Source organism: Triplophysa dalaica, chromosome 23 (assembly GCF_015846415.1).
Source record: "Triplophysa dalaica isolate WHDGS20190420 chromosome 23, ASM1584641v1, whole genome shotgun sequence".
In the NCBI taxonomy this organism is placed as follows: Eukaryota; Metazoa; Chordata; class Actinopteri; order Cypriniformes; family Nemacheilidae; genus Triplophysa; species Triplophysa dalaica.
This window is the reverse complement of record NC_079564.1, coordinates 10,413,737-10,425,900: the sequence shown is the minus strand read 5'-3', so window position 1 is coordinate 10,425,900 and position 12,164 is coordinate 10,413,737. Positions and strand designations below refer to the sequence as shown.

The following is a 12,164-nucleotide window of genomic DNA, read 5'->3' as shown; positions in this document are numbered from 1 at the left end:
GAGCATTTGTATGTCTGTCTTTTGTTGATTTCACATTTTTCTTGTTTTTACAGGTATATGACTTTAGTTGTTTTTCTTGTATTCAACTTGTCTCATGTACAGCTGCGTGGTAACATTGAAAATTGTAAAAAGCACTATATAATTAACGTTGAGTTGAGTTGAGTTGAGTTGAGAAATCAGCTTCAACTAAAGACTGATAAAATCTCTCCAACATACTGAACTCACACATTAAGTCAGATCTAGACACTTGGTTGACCACTGAAAAAAGAATTGATGCACAAGATCAACTCAACAGACTTTGTTACAGTCACACAAGAGGACTACAACTTCTTGCTGGCAGGTGAAAATATGGCATATGTATGAAAGTGGCCTGTAGTGAAGCTGTCCTCCACAAAGTGAAGTTTTAAAAACTGCAGAGTGAGCTTCTTTAACCGACTATACACATCCCCACATCCACTTGATAAATAAACCAATTATGCTTATTACATGTACATTTTATCACCTGAGTGATAATGATCTACTCTTCATAAAAACATTTAGGGCATTTTTGGTCATACTTCACTTTTATGTATATTGTTCCAGGTCAACCTATGTTTTCCTAAGAACAAACTCAAAGGGTGTTTTAATTACAGTCTAATTCATGTAACATGTTAAAGAACGTGATTTTCCAGTCCTGCTGATACTGCAACATTGTTGTGGAAGACAACATCTCTTTTTTTCCAGTAAAAGATACCGTGATGGTTCCTGCTTTTGTATTTTATACATCTTATCACTAGTGCGAACATTCTGAGATTTGTTTCTGAAAAATGAAACAAACTTTGAGTGGTCGCCTCTGTTAACATGTCTCAGTAATAAGATATCCAGTACGGTATATACGACAATGATGAATGAATGAAGCATTGATATAGCGTTTTATTGTGTATTGATGTACGCCCAACACGCTTTACAATCATATGGGGTCTCTCCTCAACCTCCACCACTGTGCAGCATCCACCTGGATGATGTGACGGCAGCCACAGTACTACGGCACAAGGCGCTCACCACACACCAGCTATTGACAAGGGCCACTGCAGGGAATCTGGCCAGGACACCGGGGTAACACCCCTACTCTTAACGAGAAGTGCAATGGGATCTTAAATGACCACAGAGAGTCAGGACCTCGGTTTAACACCTCATCCATATTTTACAGTATAGTGTCCCCGATATACCGGGGCATAAGGACCAATACAGATCACAGGGTAAGCACCACCTGCTGGTCTTACTAACACCTCTTCCAGCAGCAACCTAGCTTCCCTAGGAGATCTCCCATCCAGGTACTGACCAGGCTCGTCCGTGCTTAGCTTCAGTGGGAAACCAGTTTTGGGCTATAGGATGATATTGCTGCCGGATGATCAAATTACTTGGGCAATAATTATAAATAGTAGGAGAGTCAAAGGTGGATGAGATCTGTTTAGTAACTGACATTCTTCAATATATCTTTCTCTGTGTTTAAACAAAACAATTATGCAGGTTTGGAACAACATGAGAGTAAGTAAATGATGACAGAATTTTCATTTTTGGGGGAACTATCCATTCTTACATCATATGTTTTTCACATATTTAAAATTCAACTGGATTTGACAATCACGTTTTTGCCTGCTTGTGCTAGGGCTGAATGTTTGATATACATTTTAAATCTGCTTGATAAATACATTGTCCTTTAAAGGGACAGTACACCAAAAAGTGAAAATTCTGTCATCATTAACTCATCCTCACCGAAGAAATGTCCACATCCTCATCTGTGTGATTTAAATTTGTTATGAAATGATAATTATTGGCCAAGTAATTTGATCATTGTCTTATACTGTAATGCACATCTCTAGCTCATTAATGAACCATATTGGTAGGATTTCTTTGTTCTACTAAACACAGAGAAAGATATTTGGAAGAATGTCGGTTACAAAACAGATGTCATACCCCATTTGATGACATAAGGGAAATGAAATACAATGAGAGTCAACAGTGGATGAGATTTTAAGGTGTGAAGTGTGTTTAGAGTGTGTTAAAGAACATGAATTTCCAGTCCTGCTGATACTGCAACATTGTTGTGGAAGACAACATCTTTTATTTCCTTTAAAAATGTCTTGATTGTTCTTGTGATCATTTTAAACCTGTGATAAATATTTTATACATCTTATCACTATTGTGAACTTTCTGGGTTTTGTTTCAGAAAATAAAACAAACTTTGAGTGGTCACCTCAACATGGTTCAGTAATGAGCTAGAGATGTCCAGTACAGTATAAGGCAATGATCAAATGACTTGGCCAATAATTATCATATCATGACTCATTTAAATCACACAGATCATTAGAAATGAAAGGTTTTGGATGGAAATATCTGCAATTCTTATTTTAGATTTTGGATTGAATTTTGCTTGATCTATTGATGTTTGGTCAACATATAACTCTGCCAAGCCATTTCTTACTATTACAAGTTGAAAAATAAGCACATTTGGTTTATTTCAAATTACTGACACAGTAGTAAGATTAGTACATTTGTTAAACTTTGTAAAAAAACTGAATATAGTGTTTTGTTAAAAATAATACATCATAAACTAAGCAGGTGAATGACCTACAGGAAAGAACTTTTATTGTAACTTTTCTAGGTACTGGAAAAGTTTGCATTTTGGCTCATACCACTGAAGTTCCTGAAAATCCTAGTAAAACAATTGTGTTGTGTTGTTCAGATTTGCATATATGATCTCTAATAAATCTACTTCTATAAAGAAAACGGTGAATAAAAGTTGTGATTTTTTACTTCTTCTAACTTTTAACCTTAAGTAAATTCTTATATAATGTCAGTATATTACTAACTTCAAGAGTGTCAGCAAGAAAACTCTGCCCACTAACTGTAGCAAATGGTCACAGTCTCACTTCACTACACACTTAATCGTTGAGATGAGTCACCAACACTAAAAATATTTCCTTGAGCCTTGAGGGTTACTTTTAGTTTTAAAAGCCCCACAAATTAATCTGAATCTTTTTCATTTGTGCACACTACAAAGCTGTCTTATTTTTCTTAAAGATAAATTAAATAACATGCCTCCAAAAGAAAGCACATGTTTAGCTTTAGCGTTAGAGTTATTGCAAAACTGCATATTAGGTGAATTATGTGTTTTACGTGTCGATTGGAAAAAATATCGAAGGATACAATGTTTGTAACAGTTAATTGATTTATAAACATTTTTTATTCAAAATGAAAAGAAAGTTTTAATCAAATATCACAAATTCAGACAATCATCAATTACCAAAAATATCAGTCAGATCCTGTCATTTATTTACATTTTTTATTATTAATTATTTCTTTATTAATTGCTTGTAGGGTATAAAAATCATTGTCTATGTAAAGTCCCTAAAACATTAAACCCAACAACTGTGTGTGTAGATACATGTAGACATACTGTAGATAACAGAAAGAGAGACAGATATGTGACACATATGATATATGTGAGCACATTAACCAACACTGATGTATCTCAGAAGCTGGATAACAGATACATGCTGTCTTGTGCTCTTGCTTTTTTTGCATAATACACCAACAGTCCCACCAGCGTCATAAGACAGAGGATGAAGAGTCCAGCAAAGACACCGGTGCTTACACTGATGTGGAGAGAATCTTCATTTCCTGAAGCTGCAGAATAACGATCAAAAAGGATAAATTCATGAAAATGACATGAAACAATCTCCTTTATTTAGGCAAATCCACATCGTTTCTACCTGCTTCAGCATGCTGATTGTGTCTCAACACACGGAAGGGACCCTGAGTGATGTAATGTGTGGCAGTTTCTTGCGTCACATCTCTTTTGCGTCTGAGTGCGGTTTCTTCGAGGCAGCCTTGGGCACATCTGGAGTTCACACTTGCTTCAGCGCACAGAATTACAGAACAGCTAATGTACACCTGTCAACAGATTAACAGTTTCTTGTAGTGTAATGTTTCTACTCAAAACATGAGCAACATTAACTTTACAAAAATCTGCTGTACCTCACTGTAGTCTCCTGTGAACTTAAAAGCTTTGATCCCAAATTTAAACTCTCTTACATCACCAGAAAAGACATTGACTGTATCATCCAAGACACATCTGTAGAAACACATTACAAGAGCTCAGTGACTTCTTTGATGAGATCCTGGAAGTTATCAGTAATGTGAATTCATCATTCAATGAAATAAAATGAAATGTGATCACTATTGTCAAGATCATTTATCGTTTATCCCTTTATTCATTCTTTCTTATTTGCCATTTTACGGCTTGTCACTATCATGTTGAGTTTTGTTTAGACACAGCATGAGGGCCGGCCTCACCCATTTTTGATGATGTCATAAAAGAGAACACTATATGGGTTGTCATCTGGTGTTGCTCTGCAAGACTCAACGAAGAGTCTGACATCTGGAAGAGCAGAATGGGCTTCAATGCCCACGTAGAGCACATCCATCACATTCACCTCCATCGCATGCAGGCTGGAATCCACTTGTCTAGTGAAGTTTTGGTCAGTAAAAATGTCAAACGAGTAACCGAAAGTGCCAAAGCTGGATTCAGTAAAGATGTAGTCCGACTTAAGGTTCTTGTAGTGGTTTGAGACACTGGACACTCTGGGATACTGACAAGAGAAGCTGATCTTAACTTGACTGCGTCTGGTTATTACTTCAGTGGGGTTCTCAAAAGAATTGATCTCATTTTTGAAGACCAGGAAATCTCCGGATTCCTGGATGTTGTTGAAGAGGACAGTGTGCATTTGTGTTTCGAATGCACATGTAAAACAGAAATTAAAGAGATACATGTCATTAGACTGACAATTTGGGTTGAATGACACAGGTACAGAAAGAAGTAAGTTTACCTCAATTGTAGTGCCGCATGTATTGAGGGACATGGTGCCTAGAATATGAGTTTCATTGGAGGTAAGAGAACATGTGGGGTCTCTCAGTTTGAGCCAGTTCTGGTCAATCCCCTTCATGGAGTTTTTTTGTACTGCAATGCTGATACTATTATCTTCACAAAGGATCTCAGCTTCACCTTGACAGATGATATACATTTAGTGGTGAGTCTTGCTGTTCTAGGGTGTCGGAAGAAAGTTCACCCAAAACAGAAATTGTTGTCATACTTTAATGCTGTTCTAAATCTATAGGGATTTTCACATCGCAGGTGTGTTTTTACAGTTGCTATGTCCATTGAAGAAAATTGAATTTTAGAAAGTTTGCACTTCGTTGTGTTCTTTTCTCAGCCTCTGTAAAAAATGAACATGTTGTTGTAGGATTTTTCACTTCTTGGCACTGCTTTTTGCTCTTTCAATTGCAACCTATACATCTACATTCCATCTGTTATCGCAAACGAGAGACAACAAAAACACAGATTTGCACGAATATGACTATCCTTTTGAGTAAATGGGGACAGACTCTCCGGTTTTGGGTCAACTGTGTCTAATTATTTTATTTACCTGAGAGAACCTCTGATTTTGCCACAATTACCACAATGCATCTCATCTTTGACTGGCTGATTAAGAAGAAAAAAGACAAACATGAGGTTTTGAGAAACTTAAACGTAACCAGTGAGCCCAAACACAGACTTTCTTCTACCTGTAAAGTGTCTCGGCAGAGAAACACACGGGTACGTGACGATGGAGGTCTTTTACCTGCGGGGTCCAGGTCAGTGTTGCCACAGTAACCCCATCACTTTCATTCTGTAAGGACTTTGACATATTCCACGGAGCACTCACCTGAAAATCATTAATCCTGCACAAGATTAAAAGTAAGATAAGATAAGATTTACTGGTCGGGTGCATGACATAGTCATTACATGTCAAACTTGTTCTGGAACAAAATGGATCAAGTGGGCCGGTCTCTTAACACTGTGATCTGGTAACTTGATTAGACATATTTATCATATGCTGTCGACACATACTTAACCTCTGCCTAGCGACAAATCAGATACAGACCAATCTGATAAATCTAAACTGAGTTTGTACAAAAGACATATGATTGTGTAAAATGGTAATAGAGTAAACTATATTGACTTTAACCATCTGCTGTAGACAATGGTTATTCAGAATGGCCTGACTTGCACCTGAAACTTTGCATTTTATTTGATGTTTTGTGTTTATTTCAGACCTGCGGCCTGAGCTTTGGGCACGGAGGTTGATGACATGAATCTTTCCCACAGCTGCGTGCTGCACATCTCCATGTAATGGAGTGGGTGTCAAGAATATTGGACTGGTGACTCCTGGAACACAGCTCTCAACTGGAGGAAGAACTGCAAATATATAGAGGGCAAACTTAAATGCCCTTTATACTGCACATTAAATACATTTAGATTTTGCTTTGTACGGAGTCGTTGTAATTGCATTGTCAAAATTTAATTTATCAAAAACTAATTTAAGCTCGACGTTTAACAAAAGGTCTTAGTTTCTCTCCAGGCCTGGACTAGCCATCAGGAGCACTTTGACAATTCCCAGTGACCTGACGAAAACACATTTCATCTTTATTTAAATAGAAATTGTCTAAAATATCTAAAAAAATCTTAAATTTGTATTTACTTAAAATAAAAGTGACCAAAGAAATGGAAAAAAATGTAAGAAAAATAAACTTGAAACTTGAATATTTTACTCCAGAGTATAAATATAATTTTTTGTGTGTGAACTGTCTCTTTAAATGATTGTCACTCACTTTCAACAGCAAACTGCAGTGGCACTTGACTGAGAGGAGTTGCATCACTGCTTGTGGTCCTGTTAAAAGCACTTTTGAGTGTGGAAATCCCTTTTCCATTCGTCAGAGTGATGTTTGAAACAGAATAATCTTCCAGAATGAGTTGAAACACATGCAGTCCCACACCCAACAAACCGTTTCTCTTCAGAGCGCACAACCCCTGCACACAATGTGATATAATTTAGAAAAATGTACACATAGTCTGGAGTTTTCAATTGTCTTATAGTGAAGACACTAAATTTACACTATACGGTATATTGTATTGTTTCTGTTGTTTGCTATTTTTGTTAACAATATTTGTTTTTGTAATTAAGCTTATTGCCTCCATACAACAATAACATTTTTGCTTTTGGGAATAAGCTCAAACATCGCTTCATGATGTTGTTTTGTACGTCAGCTAGAGGGCGCTTAACTAGAAGCTGTAATAAGCACAATTGACAAACAAGGTCGTTTTCAGAGGAGGACAGGTAGGTGATATTGCCATTGTGGTATTGCCATATGTGTTTCCTCTCCACAATCTGTATTAGATGTTTTCACATGTGTTTGTAAACATTACCTCGTCAACATATATGTTTGGATGTTGATTACAAGATGGACACTTGCATCTCACTTGATCTCCGTCAGGGTCATATGCCAGCAGTTGAAGAGTCTCGAAGCAGTTCTGTGGAACCCTGATTTGCATAATTATGAAAATGATTTAAAGTCACTGTATTATGTATCATGGATATAGTTTGGTGTGTTACAGTAATGTATATGTATTTGTGAGTATCAGATGTTGTTTAATTTCAAGCACACCTCATGTTTGGGATTGCTGCTGAAACTGGAGATCTGTTTGGAGTGCGAGTGTCTGAACGTTGTCTTGCGTCAACATGTGTGTGAAGTGTCAATTCACGGATATCATTGACATTATTTGCCCAGCAGCAACTCCCACCACTGAAAAAAGATTTTAAATTCTAGCTTAGCTTCTGCAATGTCAAAATGGTGATTTTTTTAAAATGTGTTCCTCATATGTCATTACAGTGTAACAGCTGTGTTGAAACTATGTTATAACAAAGCCATTACTTGTCATTACATTTGTTAAAGAACATGAAATGTTTGGAATCGTTTGATATATTGTACACATTTTAATGTGCTCAAGATATTTATGTCAATTGTGACTCATGAATTTAGAAATCTTAAACATACAGTATACAGACGTGCTCAAATTTGTTGGTACCCCTCCACAAAAAAATGCTTATTTGTCTCTGAAATAACTTGAATCTAACAAAAGTAATTGGCATACAACGTTGTTTATCCCATATTTAATAGAAATCAGACTTTGCTTTTGATATTTATTCAACATAATATTGTAAATAATAAAACAAATGAAAAGGTCATGGACATAAATGATGGGACCCCTATCCTAATATGTTGTTGCACAACCTTTAGAGGCAAACGCTGCAAGCAAACGTTTTCTGTAGCTCTCAATGAGACTTCTGCACCTGTTAACAGGTAGTTTGGCACACCCTTCATGAGCAAACTGTTCCAGCTGTCTCAGGTTTGATGGGTGCCTTCTCCACACTGCAAGTTTCAGCTCTATCCATAGATATTCGATAGGATACAGATCAGGCCACTTCAGAAAAGTCTAATTCACTACAGAATGCCTTGATAGTTTTGAGATTTCATTGTGCCCTGCACATATTCAAGTAAACCAGCTCCAAAACCTACTCCCTGTTTCACAGTAGGTATGGTGTTCACTTCTTTGAAAGCTCGATTTTTTCTTCTGTGAACATAGAGCTGATGTGACTTGCCCAAAAGCTCCAGTTTGGACACATCTGTCCAAAGGACATTCTCCCAGAAGGATTTTGGCTGGTCAATATGAATTTTAGAAAATTCTACTCTGCCTTTTTTATGTTTTTTCTTTCAAAGGTGGAGTCCTCCTGGGTCTTCTTCCATGCTCAAAAAGCGACGAATGGTCCGATCAGAAACTGACATAAAAGAATTCATCTCTTTCCACACCTTCTTTGCTTTATTCTATGACATACCTCAGTTTACATGATACAACAGCTTTTAATTTCATCACTCTTCAGGAGGAATGGAGCATTATTTCAATAAGCTGTAAGGGCACCAACAAATTTGAGCACGTCTTTATATCCAGTATTTATACATAGATGCCCATTAGCATCTGTCTCTAAGGGTCACTGATACACAGGTTGTCAACCATATTTGAAGGGTCCAAGGTGATCTTTGATTGTTGGATATGGCATCAACACATGTCTTTAATCTCAGGTTCTATTCATATAATATATAATTAGGTCAAAGCACTTTTAGTAATATTTGATTAGTAACAATGTGATCTTATTAATCTTACCCCAGAATAAAGACGTCATTACTTGTGACATTAGTGATCATGTGACGCTCTGTCTGGCACCATGAACTTTGATCTAAGCGGTCCTGATATGTCAGCTGAGGTTCTGCAGATATGAGATGTCCACAATCTTCAGATTCACATCGCCATGAGTACTTTGGATCACACGGGCCTCTGCCCGACTCTCTGTAGTAAAAATGCATCTGCCAGGAACACACGCAACATGCGCAATAATTCACAATATGCTTGAATTTTAATATTAACTATTGTTATATTAAGTATACACACGAGACTATAAAGTCTCATAAATGTCTCCTTCTGTTTAAGAATGTAGACAACAATTAAATAATCAATGAAATACTGTACAAGTAAATGAATAGTGTAGATCTTGTCATTTGACCTTTAAAGAATAGAAGACCTCAGCAAATTAGCAAATCTGAGCACAGTTTGAGACATGACATAACAAATTAAATAATGTCAACTAAATTAAACTAAAATCAAAACTATAATAACTCTGAATAATATAATACAACAAATATATAATATTATAATCACATTTCTGGCCTCTTGAGTCATGCTATGGTCAATTTATGACTGAAGGGTGTAATAATCTGGCCTTACCTCCACTGTTCCATCTGGATATCTGTTTTCAGGTGAAAAAGTCATAGACCCCCCATGGAAACCCACGGCTGGATCAACAGAGATGGCCGAGCAGATCAGCAGCAAAAGCAGCACAGTGTTTGACATATTGTTTAATAAAACCACACAGTGAGCAAAGCCACATACACAAAGAACTGCATCAACACTTTTACTGTCTGGCTTGTTCTACCAGTTTAATAAGGAAAAAATGTCTTTCTGATAACACTTAACAGTTTCCTTAAGTCACAGGGATATCTGTTTTCAGAGGTTATTTCCTGATGAGAACATGATTATGAACAAGTTCTACATGCAAATATTTTACATAATGTGTTTTTGTTTTTTACCTATTTTATAGACATATATTTTTAGTACATGCTTCCAAAAAACTGTTAGCACATTTTTTCATAAATGTAATTTAACCGAGGTAAATGACAATTACTGTAAAACGATACATGTTGTTTATGTTTGTTAGTTTACATTCAACCTTATTGTCTTACACATGTATACGTACAGGGCAACGAAAAGTCATTTTATCTCACAACAAGTGCAGAAGCAGCAACTGCAGGATATAAAGCGGTTGATTAAGTGCAGGAAAAAACTGTTTAATGGTTTTGAGTTTACAGACGGGTATGTACAATGAACATAATATACAGGTGGCAATAACTATAAACAGAAAATTTACAGATGAGTATATACAATCATCAGTTATAGCAGTTATAACAGTAGTGCAATGGATATGGAATAATGCAAGATTTAGCCAGATGTGCAGTGAGGGGGGAGAGGAGAGTAAAGTGGTACATGAGGGCAGTGGGATCAGCGAGGGGCAGAGTTCAATGCGGATACAGCTCTGGGGAAAAAGCTGTTCTTCAAGTCTGCCGGTCCTGGTCCGGAGGCACCTGAAACCCCTGGCGGAGGGCAGGAGTGAAAACAGTCTCTGGGCGGCATGGGAGGAGTCCTTAAGAATCCTGCGAGCTCTACGCAGACAGCGTTTCCTCTCGATGTCCACAATGGCTGGAAGTGGAATCTCTGTGATGCGCTGGGTGGTTTTCACCACCGGCTGCAGTGCCTTGCAGTCTGTAACAGAACAGCTCCCATACCATACTGTGACACAGTTGGTCAGGATGCTCTCTATTTCGCAGCGGCAGAAGTTCACCAGGATAGCCTGGGACAGCTGGTTCTTCTTTAGTGTCCTCAGGAAGAAAAGGCGCTTGTGAGCCTTCTTGACCAGGCAGGAGGTGTTGGTTGTCCAGGACAGGTCGCCGAGATGTGGATCCCCAGGAACTTGAAGCTGGAGACATGCTCAACAACATTGATGTGGATGGGGTCATGTGTGCCTCTTGACTCTTTGCTGAAGTCCACAATGAGCTACTTCGTTTTGGTGGTGTTTAGGAGCAAGTTATTGTCAGTGCACATGTGGCCAGGTGCTGGATCTCCTCCCTGTAGGAAGTCTCATCGTTGTTGCTGATGAGACCGATCACCGTAATATGATGGAGTTAGATCCGTTCACAGGCCTGCAGTCGGGGTTGAGGAAGGAGTAGAGGAAGGGGGTTTGCACACAGCCCAGTGGTACACCAGTGTTGACTGTGATGGTGGTGGAGCAAATGGAGCCTGATCGAACATGCTGGGGTCTGTTGGTCAGAAAGTCCATAATTCAGTCGTATTGCTCCTCCATCTTTAGCTTGTAGCAATTCTTGGCCTCTTTGATGCCCCTCTTCAGGTAAGCTCTGGACGTGCTGTAGGCTTTTGCATCACCTGATGATGGAGTGAAAAATAGTTTTTTTGGCAGCAATAACACAAGATAGGTTTGGTGCACACAGGAATAAAAGAATGCCCCATGTCCACAGTTAAATGTCACCAGATCTGCATTGTTGTGAACCTATTTTTACTCCAGTGTTAAATTATTTTTACACCAGAGGTTCTGGACATTTTGTTCAGATACATGTCATCATGTTTTATATCAAATACCAACAAGTACAAAAATCAAACCTGAAATATTCAAATGGTTCATGGTTAGATCTTCCATCAGCACATTTGTTCAAAAAAAACATTGTCAAATTCTCTGGGAAATGAGCAGTGAAATTCCAAAGTTTTCACAAGGAGTTTTTTTTCAACTCCACAATAACTTTTATCACCTTCACTAACAGACACCACTGTCACTTTATTTCTGTTGCACGTCTACAAAAGTTCTAATTGAAAATTAACACAAGTTAACATGTTGATGGTTTTGTTGAGTCACCATTATGGTGATGAGTGTTTGCTTTAGTTGTGGTCTTGACCCTTTGCTTTCCATGTGAAGAAGTCTTTGCCCAGTTTTGATATCTGTGTGGGGAAACAGACGCCAAAACAGCAGGGTAAAAAGTTCAGAAAAAGCTAACGCATTAACTTCTTTAGATTGGAGAGGAATTACATGTTTGAGAGTTTAAGTAGTGCTTTAATGTTATTTGTT

General features: G+C 37.7%; 1 protein-coding gene across 1 annotated transcript; it reads right to left on the bottom strand.

Annotated features, from left to right (window-relative positions):
• Positions 1 to 3,321: 3,321 nt before the first annotated feature.
• Positions 3,322 to 9,917, bottom strand: LOC130413469 (uncharacterized). The gene is made up of 13 exons (XM_056738707.1): positions 9,701 to 9,917; positions 9,083 to 9,282; positions 7,528 to 7,665; positions 7,289 to 7,403; positions 6,694 to 6,892; positions 6,139 to 6,280; positions 5,608 to 5,763; positions 5,469 to 5,524; positions 4,872 to 5,047; positions 4,339 to 4,739; positions 4,021 to 4,117; positions 3,756 to 3,936; positions 3,322 to 3,669 (listed from the first exon to the last, which is right to left on the bottom strand). The coding sequence occupies exons 1-13, from the start codon at positions 9,824 to 9,826 to the stop codon at positions 3,515 to 3,517; spliced, it is 2,142 nt and encodes a 713-aa protein (XP_056594685.1). The 5' UTR covers positions 9,827 to 9,917; the 3' UTR covers positions 3,322 to 3,514.
• Between the last annotated feature and the right edge of the window lie 2,247 nt (positions 9,918 to 12,164).